The following is a 20,571-nucleotide window of genomic DNA, read 5'->3' as shown; positions in this document are numbered from 1 at the left end:
TGTCGAATACTCCCCCCTCTGACCTATCACCTTGTCCCTCACCTTCATTCACCTATTGCTTTCCCAGCTACCATCTCTCCAGTCCCACCCTCTTCCCTTTTATCTCTCAGCCCTAATCCACAAGCCTCTTTCCTGACGAAGGGCTTTTGCCTGAAAAGTCAATTCTTCTGTTCCTCTGATGCTGCCTGACCTGCTGTGCTTTTCCAGCAGCACACTCTTGACTCTGATTAAGGAGAATGCGACAGCTGCTTTGAGAGAGGACACATTAGAGGGGACCTCCAGCAAGGCCATATGGGTGGAACTCAGGAATAAGACAGTAGAAATCACAAGGATGGAGAAATGCTATAGTTCTCCCAATAACCAGCAGGAAACCGAGGTCAGATACATAAGTAGACTATGGAAAGATGTTTGTAAGTAGATAGGGGAGCAAGTCAAATACAGAGGAATCTCGATTATCCGAAGGACACGGACAGGGGGTATTTCGTTCAGTTAATTGAATGCCGGATAACATAGTTTAGCTAAACAATGGGACCTTGTGATCTTGCCGGATAATCTGATAACACAGAAATGTAGGACAGGAATAGACAGGACTGGCAGCTTAATGTTCCATAGTATAGATGCTATAGAAAGGGAAGCAAGAGAGGAGGGGGAGTGGTGTATTTGCTTCGGGATAACATTGCGGCTCTACTTAAGGAGGATATTCTGGAGACATTATCCAGTCAAATTATAATGGGTGGAACTTAGGAAAGGTGTAATTACTTTGTGGGATTGTATTAAAGGCCCTCTAATAGTTAATGAGAAATTGAGAAGCAACTATGTAAGGAAATTTCACCTATTGGTAAGGAAAATAGGAACGTAATGGTACGGATTTTAACTTTCCAAACAGACTAGGACCGTTATAGTGTTAAGGGCTTAGATGGGGTGGAATTTAAGTGTGTACACGAAAACTTTCTTCTTCAGTATGTGGATATACCCCCTGGAAAATGAGTAACATTTAAACTTCTGTTGGAAAATAAGGCAGGGCAAGTAACTGAGGTATCAGTGGGGAAGGACTTTGGGGAAAGTGATCCATAATTCTACTAGTTCTAAAATAGTTATGGGAAAACATAGAACTGATCAAAAGTTAAAATTTTAAATTGGAGTTAGGCCAATTTTGACAGTATTGGACAGGAACCTTTAAAATTGCTTGAGGGAGGATATTCACAGGTGAAGGGACAGTTGAAAAGTGGAAGGTCTTTAAGAATGAGATGACAACAGTCTAGAGACTATATGTTCCTGTTAATGCGAAGTGCAGATAGGTAGATGTAGGGAATGCTGGATGACCAAAGAAGTTGAGGTTACAATCAAGAAAAAGCAGGCATATATCAGACATAGACAGCTGAGTGAATAACATACTCTCGAGGGAAATCAAGAGGTCAAAAAGGGAACAAGAGATGATTTTGGAAATAAAGTTAAAGAGAGTCCAAAGATATTCATGAAGTACTTTAAGAGCAAAAGAATAACTAGGGAGAGAATAGGGCCCCTTAAAAATTAATGTGGCCATCTATGTGTGGAAGCACAAGAGAATGGTAAAATACTAAACAAATATTTTTTGTCAGTATTTACTGTGGAGAAGAGCATGGAAGCTAGGGAACTTGGGGAAATGAATAGTGATGTCTTGAAAAGAGTTCATACCACAGAAGAAGAGGTGCTAGAGATCTTAAAAAGCATAAAAGTAGACAGATCCCCGAACCTGATCAGGTGTTTCTTAAAACTTAGTGTGAAACTAGGCAAGTGATTGCTGAGCTCCTTGCTGTGATATTTGTGTCATCGAGAGCCATGGGTGAGGTGCCGGAAGACTGGAGGATGGCTAATGTCCTATTATTTAAGGCAAGTTGAAAGGAAAGGCCAAGGAGCTAGAAATCCATGAGCCTTATGTCATTGGTGGGTAAGTTTTTGGAGGGAATTCGGAGGGACAGGATCTACGTGCATTTGGAAAGGCAAGGACTGATTAGGGCTAATCAATATGGTTTTGTGCCTTTGGAATCGTATCTCACTATCTTGATTGAGTTTTTGAAGAGATGACAAAGGAGATTGATGAATGTAGAGCAGTAGACGTTCTCCTGATGGACTTCACCAAGGTGTTCTACAAGGTTTTGCATGGAGACTGGTTAGTAAGATTAGATCACACAGAATCTAGGGGTAGCTAGCCAATTGGGTACAAAATTGGCTTGAAGGTAGGAGACAGAGGGTGATAGTAGAAGGTTGCTTTTTGGACTAGAGGCTTGTGACCAGCGGTGTGTCACAAGAATCAGTGTGGGTCCACTACTTTTTGTCATTTATGTGAATGATTTGGACATGAATATAGGAGATCTGGTTAGTAAGGTGATGTAGTGAACACTGAAGAAGATTATGTCAGAATACAATGGGACTGTGATCATATGGGCCAATGGGCTGAGGAGTGGCAGACAAAATTTAATTTATAATTGTGAGTTGTTGCATCTTGATAAGGCAAAACAGTGCAAGATTTATACAGTTAATAGTAGGGCACTGGAGAGTGTTGCCAACAAGAAGTCCTATGTGTGTGGGTGCATAGTTCCTTGAAAGTGGAGTCGTGGGTGAATAAGGTAGTGAAGAAGGTGTTTGGCATGCTTGCCTTCATCAGTTGTAGCATTGAGTATAGGAGTTGGGATGTAATGGTGCAGATATACAGCAAATTGGTGAGTACACTTTTGAAACACTGTGTATAATTCTGGTCGCCATTCGAAAGCAAGGATGTTGTTAAGCTTGAGTGGGCGTAGAAAAGATTTATAAGAATGTTGCCGGGATTGGGAGGTTTAAGCTATAGGGAGAGGCTGAATAGACTGGGGCTTTTTGCCCTGGAGTGTCGGAGACTGCAGTCACCTTATAAAGGTTTATAAAATCATGAGGGGCATGAATAGGATGAATAGCCAAGGAATGTTTCCTAGGGTGGGTAGACAAGAGAGCATAGTTTGTGCTGAGAAGGTAAAAATTGAGAAAGGACTTAAGGGGTAACTTTTTCATGCAGAGGATAGTGCATGAGCTGCTAGAGGAAGTGGTGGAGGCAGACACAAGTAAAAAAACATTTAAAAGGCATCAGGATGGGTGTATGAAGAGGTAGAGTTTAGAGTTTCATGGGCCAAATGCTGGCAAATGGAACTATTTCAGATTGGGATGTTTGCCTGGTGCAGGTGAGTTTAACTGAAAGGTCTGTTCCCGTGCTATATGACTTTATGACAATGTGAAAACAACAGTGTTGTTATGGGTGATTTTTAACTTCCCAATATTGACTGGGACTTCCTTTGTGCCTGGGAATTACATGGGGCAGAGGTTGTTAGCTGCCTTCAGGAGGATTTCTTGAAACAGTCTTGAAGGGACTGTACTAGACTTTTATATTGGTGATTGAAGTTTCAGTGGGCAATCATTTTGGGAACTGTGATCACAATTCCATAAGTAGCTATGGATAAGGATAAGACTGGTCCTTAGGTGAAAGCACTAATTTGGGGTATGGGTAATTAGAACAATATTAGGCAGGAACTAGAGAAATTATATTGAAGGTCATTGTTTGAGGTCACATCTCACATTTGACGAGTGGGAGTCTTTTACATGTGAGTTGATCAGAGTTCAGGATGTTCCTTTGAGGATGAAAGATTAGGGTGGCAAGATTTGAGAACCCTGGATGACGAGCGATATTGAAAGGTTAGTCAAAAATGAAAAGGAAGCATATGTAAGGTTTAGGATACTGAAGTCAGACAAGGCCTTTAAGGAATATAAAGGAAGCGGGAAAGAACTTGACAAATTAAGAGGGCTAGAAGAAATGTTCTTGGAAAGGATTTAGAAGAATCCCAAGGCATTTTATATGTATATTAGAAGCAATAAGGCAAGGATAGGTCCACTCAAGAACAAAGGAGGGAATTTATGTATGGAACCAGAGGAAATGGATGAGGTATTTAATAAGTAATGAGTAATCACCAAGGAGAATGGCATAGATGATGGTAAGATTAGAGAAGGGTACGTTGATATTCTGGAGCATGTTGATATTAAAGAGATGGTATTGGGTTATTTGAAAAACATTAAGGTAGATAACGGGTCTCATCCTTGGATACTGAGGAAGACAAGGGAGGAGATTGCTGGGGCTTTGTCAGAGATTTTTGTATCCTCTTTAGCCACAGGCAGGGACCAAGAAGGCTGAAGAATAGGCAATATTGTTAGTTTGCTTAAAAAGGATAATCCAGGGAATTCTAGGATGGTATTCTTATATCAATGATAGGCAAATTATTGGAGAAAATTCCTAGGAAATGGATGAACTCACATTTGGAAAATAATGGACTTAGGGATAGTCAGCATGGCTTTCTGCAGAGGTGATCTTCTATTACAAATTTGATTGAGTTTTTTGCGCAAGTGACAAAATTGTTTGATGAGGGAAAGGCGGTGTATGCTGTCTAAATGAACTTTACTAAAGAATTTGAAAAGGTTCTTCAGGTCCAGAAGATTAAGTAACATGGGATTCATGTGATTTGGCAAATTGTATACAAAATTGGCCTGGCCTTAGAAGACAAGAGGATAGTTGTTAAGGACTGCTTTTCTGCCTGGAGCTCTGTGACCAGTGGTGTTCCGTAAGGATCCGTGGTGGGATCTGTGTTTGTGATATACATAAATGACTTGGATGAAGATGTGAGTGGTTTGATTAGTAAAGGTGCATTCAATATGAAAATTAATGGAAACAAAAAATGCTGGAAATCATGGCAGGTCAGGCAGAATCCATGGAGCAAGCTAATGTTTTGAATCTAGATGACTCTTCATCAGAGCTCTGTTAAATATTAAGTGTAAGGTGAGAGAGAGAAACGTTCAAGAAAATATGTGAATGGTAGCAGTCTGGAATGTGCTGCCAGGGGAGGTTACAGAAGCAGAAATGATTGCAATGTTTAAGAGGCATTTAGACTCAAAATATTAGCTTGCTGTCTCTCCATGGATACTGGCTGACTTGCTGTTATTTACGACATTTTTTTTATATTCAGATTTCCAGCATTTGCAGTAATTTGCTCCATTAAAATTAATGGACTTGTGTATAGTGAGGAAGGTTGTCAATTGATATGGATCAGTTGGAAAATGGAGAGAGAAATGGCAGGTAGAGTTTAATCCAGACAAGTGTGAGGTGATGCATATTTGGAGGTCAAATGTAAGAGGAAAATGTATTGTAAATGGCAGGACGCTTAGGAACGTGGATATACAGAGTTGAAGACCCATCTCTGTCTCCTCCAAAGGACACAAACATGACAGATGCCAATCAAATCAATTAATTGCACATGATGTCTAGAAATGCCTGAAGGCACTGGAGATTGTAAAGGCTCTGTGGACTGATAATATTTCAACAATTGTAGTGAAAGCTGTACTCAAATTTGCTGCACCCCAGCCATTCAATTTCAGAGCAGCTGCAACACTGGCATCTACCTGACAATGTGAAAAATTGTTGAGGTATATCCTTTACACCTGGCCTATGTTTTCTGTCAATCTGGATCGAAATACCAAGTAAATTGGGGAATTCTACATACTTTATAAAATCTTTAACATTAGTGCTGACTCTGAGAAGTGTGGGACTTGATTTCCAGCATGCTATTCCAGTGAGGCGATTTCAACATCAGCATTTTTGGGAATATAGAGGTCACTATTGATCAGAGCTGAACTAGACTAATCACATCAATAGCTGTAAGAAAGAGCATATCTGAGGCTGCATCTGACACCTCTTGGCGTCCCTACCATTTATATAAGGGGTGTGGTGGAATTGTATCACTCATAGGAATGGTGGCAGCAGCTGCAGTAGTGTTGAAAGAATTCAATCCTCTCCACGACTTAGAAGTTTGCTTCATTGAACACTCGTCCACCACTAGCTGACTGAATCTATGATATGTTAAGCTTGTACTGTCTACCTCAGGTATACTGCAGTAATCTAGAAACTTTCTTTAATACTCAATAATTCAAAAAGGATAAGATCCATAAGGTATTGGAGCACAGCAGTAATAAACAACAAGTATATTTCCTTAAACTACGTTTTCTGCCACTTAGACATGTCTTTCCCAAAAAAGGTGAAGGAAATCAATAGTTGAACACATTATTTGCCATTCCATAATATTTGTGTAATGTTTACTTTGTAAATTATGGTATGTGTCCTGTTTGGAAACCACTAAGTAAAGTTTAATTTTAAAAAAAATCACTAAGTGTCTTTCAAGGTGATGCATTTCTTTTTCCAGTTATTCCTTTTTCTACAGTCTAATATGATGGGTGCACTTCATAACTTGCTATCAGAAAAGACATGAATTTGATATTTTTAATATCCTTTTGTTTGAAGTGTCATGACAGCAGATGAATGGGCTTCCCTGTGTTGAAAACTTAATGAAACTGCAATAGTATGCAATAAATTGCATGCTCCCAGAGAATAAAGAATATCATTATGTTCTGAAAGAGTAATAGAGAGATTGATGTTACAAGTGACGGATACAATATAAGTTAAAAAATCAGCATTTCAGAGCCTTCGAATTCCCAAGCATTTGTTTCATTGTTACCTATAGGTATGTGCAGCAAACAATTTATTTATTGAAAGATGCCAGAAGCAACAGTGGAATAATTGACCAATTAATTTGTTTTTTTTCTGGAGATGATGTTTGCAGAGTACATGTCGACAAGGACAGCAGGAAGAACCCCTGCTCCAATTTAAAGAATGTTCTGAGCTATTTTACATTTGCCTGAATTAGTGGCTAAGTTCATTTAAAATTTCAGGAAGTGCAGTACTTTACTTTTGACTTGACTGTCAGCTGCTAGTCTTAACTTTAATTGTCAAACATCATAACTTGTGCATTCTTCATAGCAGCACCTCTACTAATCAAAGTGTTCACCCCTCTCCTACTATAAAAATGTTAGTTTTCCCTTAATTCGGTAGTCTTGCATGTTGCCCAGACAAGTATAAGTCAAAAAGCTTCAACAAAATGTACCTTTCTTTCAGCACTACTCTCATCTTCCATTTTTCATGTTAATTTCTTTTCAGCCAATCTGCCCTCATGTTGGTTGGAAAGATATGTATTAACTGTTGAAAGAACAGAAAGTTTGAATAATGTTCAGATGTCAGTAAAGCTAGAATCTTTTGTAAAGTTAGGACTAATTTCGCATTTGGTAGATGTTAAAAAAAATAAAAAGACTGCAGATGCTATAAATTTGGTAGTTGTTGACGTGTGTACGTTAATGACCTGTTAACCTGTACAAAACCTGATGCCGAACTTGTCTGAAGAGAGAATATATGAAAATTCAGTGAAACTTTTGACTGGTCACCTTGTCTAAATGATTTTCCAACATCTTAGCTAGACTTAATTATAATTTTTTTTAGGAAGAAGTAATATGCAATTTACTTTTCTTCAAAGATTAAATAATTTAACTAGTGCCGACCTTGACACTGTCCTATCCGCCCTAGTCCAGGAACTTCCCATACGTTCGAGACACCACCCACGCCTTCCACCACCTCCAAGACTTCCATTTCCCCAGCCCTCAATGCCTCATCTTCACCATGGATATCCAATCCCTCTACACCTCTGTCCGCCATGACCAAGGCCTCCAAGCTCTCTGTTTCCTCCTCTCCCGACATCCCCAACAGTACCCTTCCACCGACACTCTCATTTGTTTGGCTGAACTGGTCCTCACCCGTAACAATTTCTCCTTCTAATCCTCCCACTTCCTCCAGGATGGGCACCCATATGGGCCCTAGTTATGCCTGTCTCTTTGTCGGCTACATAGAACAGCTCATCTTCTGTAGTTACATCGGCACCACTCCCCACCTCTTGCTCTGCTACATTGATGACTGCATCGGCGCCACTTCGTGCTGCCGTGAGGAGGTTGAGCAATTCATCAACTTTACCAACACATTCCACCCTGACCTTAAATTCACCTGGACCACCTCTGACACCTCCCTCCCCTTCCTGGTCCTCTCCATCTCCATTAATGACGACCGACTTTGACACCGACATATTTTACAAGCCCACTGACTCCCACAGCTACCTGGATTACACCTCTTCCTACCCTACCTCCTGCAAAAATGCCATCCTGCATTCCCAATTCCTCCGCCTCCGCCTCCGCCGTATCTGCTCCCAGGAGGACCATTTCCACCCCAGAACACATCAGACGGCCTCCTTCTTTAGAGACCGCAATTTCCCTTCCCACGTGGTTAAAGATGCCCTCCAACGCATCTCGTCCACATCCCGCCCCTCCAACCATAACAAGGACAGAAAGCCCCCTGGTCCTCACCTTCCACCCTACCAACCTTCGCATAAACCATATCATCCGACGACATTTCCGCCACCTCCAAAAAGACCCCACCACCAGGGATATATTTCCCTCCCCACCCATTTTCGCTTTCCGCAAAGACTGTTCTGTCCGTGACTACCTGGTCAGGTCCATGCCCCCCCAACAACCCACCTGCCCATCCTGGCACCTTCCCCTGTCATTGCAGGAATTGCAAAACCTGCGTCCAAACCTCCTCCCTCACTTCCATCCACGGCTCCAAAGGAGCCTTCCATATCCATCAAAGTTTTACCTGCACTTCCATCAATATCATTTATTGTATCCGTTGCTTCCGATGCAGTTTCCTCTACATTGGGGAGACTGGACGTCTCCTCGCAGAGCGCTTCAGGGAACATGCAGGTCCTGGGCCTCCTTCACCGCCGCTCTCTCACCACCCGACGCCTGGAGGAAGAACGCCTCATCTTCCGCCTCGGAACACTTCAACCCCATGGCATCAATGTGGATTTCATCGGTTTCCTCATTTTGCCTTCCCCCACCTCATCCCAGCTCCAACCTTCCAGCTTAGCACTGTCCCCATGACCTGTCCTACCTGCCTATCTTCCTTTCCACCTAACCACTCCACCCTCCTCTCTTACCTATCACCTTCATCCCCACCCCCATTCACCCATTGTACTTTTTGCTACCTTCCCCCACCCTCCTCTCTGACCTATCACCTCCATCCGCACCCCCATTCACCTATTGTACTCAATGCTACTTTCTCCCCACCCCACCCCCCTCTCATTTATCTCTCCACCCTGCAGGCACTCTGTCTCTATTCCTGATGAAGGGCTTTTGTCCGAAACATCGATTTTCCTGCTCCTCAGATGCTGCCTGCTGTGCTTTTCCAGTACCACTCTAATCTAGACTCTGGTTTCCAGCATCTGCAGTCCTTGTTTTTACCTAGCAACTAATGTTGTTCCAAGATAGATATGATCCAGGAAATTATAGACTGGTGAGTCTCATGTCAGTGTTTGGGCAGCTATTGGAGAGAATTTGGAAAAGCATGGCCTGATTAGGGACAGTCCGCATTGCTCTCTGCAGGGCAGATCATATCTTACTAACTTAGTCATAGAATTGTTCAGCACAGACACAGACCCTTCGGTCCAACTTGTTTATGCCAGCCCTATTTATCATGGACAAATCTAGCATTTGTCAGCATTTGGCCCATATTCCTCTAAACCCTTCCAATTCATATACCATCCAGATACCTTTTAAATGTTGCAAGTGTAGCAGCCTCTGCAGCTCATTCCATGCACACTCTACTCCCTGTATGAAAAAGTTGCCCCTTAGTTCTCTTCTAAATCTTCCCCTCTTATCTTAAACCTATGCCCTCTAGTTCTGGACCCCCTCACCCCCCTTCAGGGAAAATACCTTGTCTATTTACCCTATCCATGCCCCTCATGATTTTATAAACTTCTATGTGGTCACCTCTCGGCCTCTGACGCTCCAGGGAAAATAGCTCCAGCCTATTCAGCCTCTCCCTATAGCTCAAATCTACCGACCCTGGCAGTACCCTTTTAAATCTTTTTTGAACCTTTCAAGTTTCACAACATTCTTCTTGTAGCAGGGAGACCAGAATTGTACACGGTATTCCAAAAGTAGCCAAACCAATGTCCTGTACAGCCACAACATAACATTCGAACCCCAAGCTCAATGCAATGACCAATAAAAATAAGGATACCAAACACCACCTTCATTATCCTATATATCTGTGACTCTACTTTCAAATAACTATGAACCTGCACTCCAAGGGCTGTTTGTTCAGTAAAACTCCCTTACCATTAAGTGCTTAAGTCGTGCCCTGATTTGCCTTTTTAAAATACAGCACCTTACATTTATCTATATTAAACTCCATCTGCCACTCCTCAGCCCATTGGTCCATCTGATCAAGATCATGTTGTATGCTGAGGTAACTTTCTTTGCTTCGACTATACCTCTAATTTTGGTGTCATCTGCAAACTTACTAACCATACCTCCTTTTTCACATACAGATCATTTATATCAAAGCAGTGAACCCAGCACTGGTCTTTTTCGTTGATTTTTTTTTGATGTGATGAAGGGGCTGATCGATGAGGGTTGAGCAGTGGATGTTGTTTGCATGGATTTTAGTAAAGCTTTTGACAAGGTTCCTTCTAAGCTGATCGAGAAGGTTAAGTTGCATAGGATCCTTGGTGACTTGGCTATTTGAATTCAGACTTGGTTTACCCATAGAAGACAAAGGGTAGTGGTGGAAGGGTGTTTTTCTCGCTGGAGATCCATGAGTAGTGGTATTCTGCAGGAATCTGTTCTGGAATCTCTGCTGTTTATGATTTTTGTAAATGACTTGGATGAGAATGTAGATGGATGGTTAGTAAGTTTGCAGACCATACAAAGATCGTGAGAGTTGTGGATAGTGTAGAAGATTGTCAAAGGATACAGCAGGATATCGATCGGTTGACGATAAGGGCAGAGAAATGGCAGATGGAGTTTAATCCAGGTAAGTGTGAGCTGCTGCGCTTTGGGAGATCAATTGTTAAGGAAAAGTATGCAGTTAATGGCAGGAACCTGAACAGCATTGATGTATAGATGGATCTTGGGGGTCCTAGTTCATAGCTCCCTGAAAGTGGCTATACAAGTAGATAGGGTTGTAAAGAAGGCATATGGCATGCTTGCCTTTATTGTTCAGGGCATTGAGTACAAGGGTCAGGATGGCATGTTTTAGTCTTGGTTTGGTTAGGCAGCACTTAGAGTATTATGTTCAATTCTGGTTGCCACACTATAGGAAGGATGTGGAGGCTTTGGAGAGGTTTCAGAGAGGTTTACCAGGATGCTACCTGGATTTGAGGCTTGAGGTATAAAGGCAGAGTGGACGGACTACTATTGTTTTCTCTGGAGCGACAGAGGCTGAGGGGAGGTTGACCGAATTCTATAAAATTAGGGGATGCATAGAGTGGGAAAAAGATTCTGACTGGGAGAAAGTGAGGATTGCAGGCGCTGGAGATCAGAGTCAAAAAGTGTGGTGATGGAAAAGCACAGCCAGTCAGACAGCATCCAGTGAGCAGGAGAATCAATGTTTTGAGCATGAGCTCTTAATCAAGAATCTGATGAAGATCTCATGCTTGAAACGTTGACTGTCCTGCTCCTCGGATGCTGCCTGCCTGGCTATGCTTTTTCAGCACCACACTTTTCAAAAAAGATTCTGACTGTCAACCCTGGGTTGAAATGTCTAATAGTAGAGGGCATGCATTCAAGATAAGAGGGGTAGAGTTCAAAGGAGATGTATTATGATATGGGGCAAACCCTCCTGCTTAATTTAAACCAGCAACACAGAAAAGATTTATCCCATACAGTAATCTCTGAAAATTCAAGAGGCCAGGAACTATTTAAAGTAAAAATTAACAACTTTATTTCTTGTAGTATAACAGAGAATAATTAACAAACAACTATTTACCACTCCTTCCTCTAACCTATGTTTTACCTTCCCCTTCTACGATACTAGTCGGATAAAACCCCCGATGAAAATTTGACTTTTGGTAAATCTTAAAAACCAGCCAGATGTCGAAATTTCTCTTGATATCTTCCAGAATCATCTTTTCTTCTTCTTAGGGATTTGTGTTTCAGAGTTTACTGATCGCTAAAGGTATTTTTTGGGCAGTCGGCACATGATGGTGGCCTGGCAGTTCTCCTCTCAAGTGTTAAATTTTTCTCAGTCTTGTACTCCTAAAGCATCAGATTATGTCATTAACTTTTAAGATTGTCATTATACTAACTTCAAACTTGATTGGAGTTTGGTGTTTTCAGGGTATAATTTAAACTAATTGTCCTAATTCAAATTTGTTTTTCGTTTTCAGCCAATCAAGTTATTTGGCCATCTGTTATTTGCAGTTACATTGATGCTAAAACCAAATCTAATACTTCACTTTGCAGATGACCAACAAATGAGATGGGTACAAAGTAAAAGAATTGTGTTGGTGAAATTGCATAGACACTTATGTAATTTTCCTCTAACATAAGCTAAGAAGTGATGATGTCTGCTCAGATCAGGATTTTCTGTACTTGTTTGCAAATTGCCAGATAGCGATCATCCATGCAGCAAGATTTTGGGCAACATTTGGGCTAGGACTAACATGTGACAAGTATCGTTCTTGACAAAATGTACGAATGTAATCATATCCATAAAATGAGAATCTCCTGATGAAATTTCATTATTTTTAAAAAATCACTTGTGGTTTGGACTGTGGGCTGACAGGTGAATGTAAACTTTGCACTCTGAGCAGCTAATAAAAAAAGAGAATAAGCAAATTGTTTTTTGTTCATTAGGCCAGTCCTGAATATTAATTACATGTTGTTTCTAGCTAAAAAGTGCTCTAATTACGCTTTAATTCTAAAGAGACCTGATGTTCACACTGTCGACAGATACTGAATGTTAACTGGCACCTCATGAGGAGATGGCCAGATTAACAAAGGCCATAGTTTGAACTGTTTTGGTTTTTGTTAGAAGGATTGTGGCAGCAAAAGCTGCAGGACATGGATTTTATTGCTTCCTAATTGTCCCCTCATTATCAGCTTGTTGAAAGCTTGGAGAACAAAACATCAGTTTTAAGAATTAAGTGAATATTCCTCAGCATACTGGAAGATATTTGCATGCATCGGTGTCATCAGAAACCAAACAAGCTATATTCTGACAAAGTTGGGGATTGTGCCTAAGTGAACTGGCCAGTTCCATCTCATTTACTTTTCCCCTTTGATTTATCCCTTAACTGTGTCTATTTGTCTGTGTTTGTGAGTGTGGGCAAGAATTAAAGAGGATTGGGTTTAAATCACAGATATTAATTAGATTATCTTTGAGTATAACTTTGTTCTGCTAAAGCGACCTGTATTATTAATGATTTGTTAAATCTTTTGCTAGAAACCTGGTGTCTTTTGTCAGTTATTCTTATAATCTGATTTTGGTTATTAAAAAAGTTTGGCACCGAACCATTGGGGTCAATTTTGAAGGCAATTAAGTACTCTAATTTTACTGTTTTGCAAATAGAGGTAGGGAGGCAGATTTGATTCAGCTGTCTGTCTTTGTGTCAGAACATAACTGGGGGCTCATCTGGGATCTTTAATAAAGTTTTTTTGGAAGTATGAGAAATTTCCCTGGTATGGTTTCAAGCTATGAGTAAAGCTAAGCTAGCAGAGTTAGCTAGTAGGCTGGAGACAAAGTTGCCAGACCAAGATAAGAAGGCAGCTGAAAAATGTGTTGCTGGAAAAGCGCAGCAGGTCAGGCAGCATCCAAGGAGCAGGAGAATCGACGTTTCGGGCATAAGCCCTTCTTCAGGAATCCCGAAACGCCAGAAACGTCTAATCTCCTGCTCCTTGGATGCTGCCTGACCTGCTGCGCTTTTCCAGCAACACATTTTTCAGCTCTGATCTCCATCTGCAGTCCTCACTTTCTCCTACAAAATAAGAAGGCAGACATGATGGATTTCATATTAAACAATTAGGTTTAATGAAGTCGAGAGACCAGGTTGTACATTGGATGCATCAGTGAACCTTGAGTTGCAGTTTAGGTAAATGGGACTGATAAAATTGGAGGTGCAATTCAAAGCAGCAGAAAAAGAGAGAAAAAGAACATTAAAACTTAAAACAATAGACTAGAGAGTCAAAAGAAAGAAAATGAATATAAATTCCAAATAATGCCATTTAGGCAAACTAAACCAGACATTTTGGTAGGCTTGGAAGAGGAATGTTCTCGTCATAATCAATAAGTTAGAAGATATTTAAGTACAGGCTCTTCTGCTATAACGTGTTTCGTTAACATAAGTTCACTATAATGCGATTGACAAATTGGGGACACTGTTTCTAAAGCGCAAACTTTTAAAATGTGTGTTGGCTATAATGCGATTAAGCGCTGTTTCTAAAGTGCAATTTTTCTTTTTTGCGGGGTTGCACGAGAATGTAACCATCACATTAGAGCAACCTGTAGTTCAGGCTTTGCCAAATTTTGAAGAGAAGGAGTTGGAAACATTTCTCAAGTTGTTTGAGAAGATAGCAACCTAAATGAGATGACCAAGAGCAGATTGGGGCCTTCCCTATACAAAACAAATTAACTGGTCAGGCTCAAGAGGTTTATGTGTCCCTGTCAGAGTAATGTTTGTGATGAAGTAAAAAGAGCAATTCCAAGCACATGCAAGTTTGCCCTGGAAGTTTACACGTAGAGATTTCAGAATTTAAGGAACAAGCCTGAACAAACTTAGATTGAGTTTGAGAGAGTTAAACAGAATTATTTTCAGAGGTGGGCAAGTGTTATAAAGGCTAAGAAAATTTACAATGCTCTGAGAAGTTATTCTTTTAGAATTAAAAGCTTTCTTGCCTTCTGTAATCAGACGTCCTACAGAGACTGAAGGGTAGCAACTGCATGACAGCAACTATATTGGCTGACAATTATGAACTGATCCATAAACCTTTTTTTCTGACACTCCTAGAAGTTTGAGAAGAATAAAAAGTGGGAGTGCAAAAAGGGCAAATAGCCAGGGTAGAGAATGGACAGAAGGGGTGTGCCAAGACCACCTCTTCAGATTAAGAAGGAAATTGCTGAAGGTGGAGATGAAGTTTGGAAGCTTAAGTGGTTCTATTGCAATAAATTGGGTCATGTGTGTTTGGAATGTTGGAAGTTGCATGGGACTTAGAGAAGTTTCTAAAAATTAGTTGGAGAAGAGAGCTCAAAAAGAAAAATCCATGTACCAGATTGTAGCTCTAATTCTGAGAAAAGAAGTTAAGGTGAATTCTATTATAAGCAAAGTGCATTGGTAGGTGGGAGGTATGTATCATTTTTGTTGAAAGGAAAAATGACTCCTTTTCAGGTGATGTAGCTAAATTCATAACCATAATAAGAAATAAAGGAATCACACAATCACTTTTATTGAATAAAATATTGATTTGCCCTCCAGAGAATTTGGTGTAAATAAATAGGATTAGTGAAGAATATATTCCTGTTCCATATAAAGTTCAACTAGAATGTGATTTGTTATCAAGAGAAATAATTGTTGGAGTAGATTTATCTCTAGGTAATAATTTGGCAGGACTAAAGAGGATAAGACCATAAGAAATAGGAGTGGAAATAAGGCCATTCGGCCTATCGAGTCCACTCCCCCATTTAATCATGGCTGATTGGCGTTTCAACACCACTTACCCGCCCTCTCCCCCTATCCCTTATAGAGATAGCCTCACTTGTAATTACAGAATACCAAAAGGATGTTTACGAGACAGAACAGTTACAGAAACAGATTCTCGGTAGTTTTCCTTCGTTAGTAGTAGCCAGAATGATGGTTAATCAAAATCCGCCAATAAAGACTAATGTGATACCACAAACAAAATGAAAGAGTAGCTGAAACTGTACCGGTAGGTGAGATGATCCAGGTGGAGTGTTTGACGTGACATCATTAATTGAAGCACAAAAAACAGATCTTGAATTAAATAAATTAGCACTGTTGGCTTGTGCTGAGGTGAAGGCCGAAGGAGTTCTGCTAGCTGTCATCTCAAGAACAGAAGGCTGATGTGGAAGTGGAGACTCCTCAACCCCCACAAAAAAGAACTGTAGATGAAGACTGAACAGTTGCACATTAGGTAGTGGTACTGCATACCTATTATAGGGTGATATTGCAATTGTATGTGAATTTTCCATGGCTGGGTATATGAGGATTCAAAAATCTGAGCCGTCCACAAATAAGTATTTTATCTTTATTGCATAAAGATGTTGTGTAGTTTTGTAAAACAGCTATGTGTAGGTTTTTATTATTCAATCAAAAGGCTCCAGTACCTGTCCAGTTTGACATCCTGGACAATCAACCCACTTGACTGCAACCCAACCTATCATCTAAACATTCACTTCCACACAATTAATGATGCCATTCACAAGCGCACGGTGACATAGCATGGAAATAGAGTCCTTGGTTCCAACTTCCTCCCGCTACCCAGATATCCTAAATTTACCTAGTCCCGTTTACCAGCATTTATTTGGCCCAGATTTCTGTAAACCCTTCCTATTTGTGTGACCATCCAGATGCCTTTTAAATGTTGTAATTTAACCCACCTACGCCACCACCTTTGGCAGCTCCTTCCATGTACACGTTGCCCTCTGCATGAAAAGTTGCCCCTTAGGTCCCTTTTAAATATTTTCCCTCTCACTTTAAACCTATGCCCTCTGGTTTTGGATACCCCTACCCTGAGAAAAAGACCTTGGCTATTCACCCTGTCCATGCCCCCCCATGATTTTATAAACATCTATAAGGTCACTTCTCAGCCTTCAATGCTCAAGGGAAAAAAAGCCTCAACCTATTCAGCTTCTGCTATATCTCAAACCCTCCAAGCCCAACAGCATCCTTGTAGATCTTTTCTGAACCCTTTCAAGTTTCACAGCATCTTCCCTATAACAGGGAGACTAGACTTGAATGCAGGCTTTTAAAAGTGGTTTCATTAGTGTTCTGTGCAGCCGCAACATGATGTCCCAATAGAATTACAACTACATTTATGAACACCTTTAACATTGGCAAACATCCCTTGGTGAGGCCAAAGGTGAGTCAAACAAAAGATAGACCTTTAGAATTGTGGCACTGCCAAATCTGATACTGTTGGAAGTGAATAAACTCAAGGATGGTAATTGAAAGGTACTACCTATAAGCAGCAACTTGTCAAATGTCTTTTGGCAGTCCCTTCCAAACCTGTGACCTTTACCAGTTAGAAAAACAAGCGCACCAGATATGTGGAAATACTACCGTGACAATTCCTCTCCAAGTCCCCCATTATTCTGACTTGGAATTGTATCACTGTTTCTTCATTACTGTCAGGCCAAAAAGAAAAACTGGCACTTATTCCCAAGCAGTACTGTTGGTGCATGTGCACCATATTGCTGTTGTTGGCTGCCCTTTGATCTAAGGGTGATGTCTAGTCAGTATTGTGATTTTCTTGATGTAACTGAACCGGCGGATTCTCAACCAGCAGGCCTTTCAACACATGCTATAGGACATCCCGCATGCATTCATTGGTTAAGGGTATATGATAAACTTAACTAGGATTTGGTATATTAAATAATCTCTTTCAAAGTAGTACCAAAATCTGTATATGAACTGGGAGCTGTGTCTTGTCATGTAAGCTGCAATAAAATGTATTATGATGTGTATACATTAACTACTACTGTTCATCTTCCTTGTACAATTACATTATCCTACAACTATGGCAATAAACTGTAACACAAAATTTTATTATTTATTGCAGTTGGCATCAGGGATCTACAACTTTGCCTGCTCTCTATGGAATCATCATACTGATACTTTTTTACAGCAAATCTATACAGGGGATGCGGCTGCTATAAATTCACTGGAAAGAACTTCGCTTTCATTGAAAGGTATTATTTGTTATAAACAATCCTAAAATAATCATCTTGACTGGATTGTATATTGGGTTTAAACGAATTGCATCAATTTGTTTAATTTTAGGTTGATTTTGCCAAATCTTTCAAGTTACAGTACCTACACAGGTCATTGTGAATTTTTGACTGGCTGTTTATTATTTTACAATGTTTTCAATCTTTTATTGGATTCAGATACTTTGCAACGTCTGAGAAAATTCATTTTAAAAGAATTCATCAGCATGACAGTGTTTAATCTGAATGAAAGTCTCTACAGAATTTATGGAATCCAGAATAGGCTATTCACTACTTGAGCTTACCAACTGATAAAACCAGCTGTCTTCAATTTCCAAGATTATATATGAAAATTTTATTTTTATTTAAGCTCTTGTTATTTTGGTTCTGCAAGAAAGCAGCAAACATTTGCTAATATGAGATTCATTTGGTTTGGAATTTTAGTTTCAGGAAGGAAAATGCTGACAATTCTCAACAGCATACATGGAGAAGGAATCAATGCATTCAAGCTCCATTCTAGAGTCTTGAGAACATAAACTAGGCTGCCACTTGAATTTGGAACTCTGGGTAATAAGATCCTCTGAGAGGCTTATGGCAGCCTGTTGCGGTAAGCCAAAGGAAGTAACCACTTCCTGGCAAGATATGCCAGAATTAATTGTCTAACAATAAGCAAAATTTCTGCTTTGGGCTCCTGAAAGAATGTGTTCTGAATTTTTCAAGAATCCATCTTGGCATACTCCCTTTTAAGGCCTTCATATATCCTTTCTGTGATTACATTAGCCAACATGTGTTTGACTTGCATTGTTGTATTTGGCAGAGGAAAACATTACCCCCAGTGAAATACTAGAACAAAGCTTTCATTTTTGTTCATGTTGAAAGCGTTGACTGCTTTAGTTGAGTAAAATTGCATGCAATATTAGCAATTTGCTTGATTCAGTGGCTCGATATTAATTACTATTTTAGGATATTGTTTTTGTGCTGCTACTTTAGAACAATAATATCCCGAATGTATTACAATGATTATATTTTCATTTATCAGTTATAAGGCAGCAAATACTAAAGAAAAAAATAAATGCAGCTAAAATCACAGAACAAATTTTCAATGATAGTATATGAGTAAGTGACTTTTGAGAAAATTTGTAGTTCAGGTTAAGGTTCTGGATGTAAGTTTGCTTGCTGACCTGGAAGGTTCATTTTCAGACTTTTCGTCATCATACTAGGTAACATCATCAGTGAGCCTCCGTTGAAGCACTGGTGTTAGTGACCTGCTTTCTATTTATGTGTTTAGGTTTCCTTGGGTTGGTGATGTCACTTCCTGTTCTTTTTCTCAGAGGGTGATAAATGGCATCCAAGTTGATGTGTTTGTTGATAGAATCGGGTACCCAATGAAAACAGTCTGCCGATTTCTTAGCAACAAACACAAACAAGGAGACACAACACGCCCAGAAACCCTAGCCACTCTCCCCTACATCAAAGACATCTTGGAAATGACTGCCAGACTACTCAAGCATCTTGGCATCATGGTAGCCCACAAACGCACCAACACACTAAAACTGCAGCTAATGAACTTGAAATACCCCATACAGACAACAAGCAAAACTAATGTTGTTTACAACATACCTTGCAAGAACTGTAACAAACACTACATTGGACAAACAGGCAGAAAACTAGCCACCAGGATACATGAACATAAACTAGCCACAAAAAGATGTGACAGACTCTCACTGGTATCCTTACTTACAGATGAGGAAGGAAACCGCTTCGGCTGGGACAACACATCCTAGCACAAGCCATCCTAGGACATGCACAAGAGTTCTTAGAAGCATGGCATTCCAACTGGAACTCTATCAACAAACACATTGACTTGACCCCCATTTCCCACCCTCTGACAAAAAGAACAGGAAATGACATCACCACAGGAAATGGCATCACTAACCGAAGGAAACCTAATCACATAAAAAGTGGGTCACTAACGCCAGTACTTCACCAGAGACTCACTTATGATGTTACTCAGTGTGGTGATGAAATGTCTGAAAATGAATCTTCCAGCTCAGCAAGCGTACCTACATCCAGTGTATGAATAAGTTTCATTTCTCCTTCGACACATGGGGAAGAGGAAGTACGCGATGTTTTACTGAACAGAGAGGTTTATTTGATACTGATCATGTACTTTGTCACTTTGGCTCACTGAAAAATAGAGGACGGCAGCACTGAATGATAGATTGGTAATTGAAGCGGTCATTAAAGCGGTCTGCCTGCATGAACGTGTTTACATGGTAGTACTGATTTTAAGGTGAATATTTAGAATTTTTTAATTAATTAAGCTACAGATTTAAGTCTTAGAACAGATTCTGAGAAGAAATGGATAAGAGCTGATTTCTCTACCAATTCAGTTAATGACATATCTGAACCCAAAGAGGGAAAAAAAGTAGCAACTGTTCAGAGACCTTGCAACGAGAGCTTTCTGACCTTTAGATTTTCATGGACAAGCAATTCTATTTGCCCCTTGTCTCAATGTCTCAGTTGCAGAGAGAAGTTGCCAAACTCTGTAATGGTACAAAATAATAATAGGACAGTTTACAGAAAAGCATCTATCTCTTGCAAGCAAGCATATGACTTGACATTCAGTAATTCAAGAGCTTCAGAGAATAGAACATCAAGCAGACCCAACATTTGATTGACTCTGTGCTGACATTGGATGGAATTCCTGATGCTGATTACCTGGTGGTTGAGCTTGAAGTAAAATAAAAGAAAGCCCATACCATGCTTGCATGTAAAAAAAAAATGTGTGATGTCAGGAGGTGATGTTGCCAAAGAACTTGACAAAATTCCACTCTAATAGTAGTTAATCAGTAAATTTCCAA

At 40.1% G+C, this 20,571-nt stretch overlaps 1 protein-coding gene across 1 annotated transcript in view; it reads left to right on the top strand.

Moving 5' to 3' along the window:
- Positions 1 to 20,571, top strand: part of ipo11 (importin 11) — a 410,923-nt gene that overhangs the window by 26,264 nt on the left and 364,088 nt on the right. Inside the window, exon 5 of the mRNA XM_072570976.1 lies at positions 17,560 to 17,689. Coding sequence (XP_072427077.1) covers positions 17,560 to 17,689 — 130 coding nt within the window. The remainder of the gene's footprint in view (positions 1 to 17,559; positions 17,690 to 20,571) is intronic.

This window comes from Chiloscyllium punctatum, chromosome 1 (genome assembly GCF_047496795.1).
Source record: "Chiloscyllium punctatum isolate Juve2018m chromosome 1, sChiPun1.3, whole genome shotgun sequence".
Taxonomy (NCBI): domain Eukaryota; kingdom Metazoa; phylum Chordata; class Chondrichthyes; order Orectolobiformes; family Hemiscylliidae; genus Chiloscyllium; species Chiloscyllium punctatum.
The sequence above is the reverse complement of the archived record's forward strand: the minus strand, read 5'-3'. Positions and strand labels throughout refer to the sequence as shown.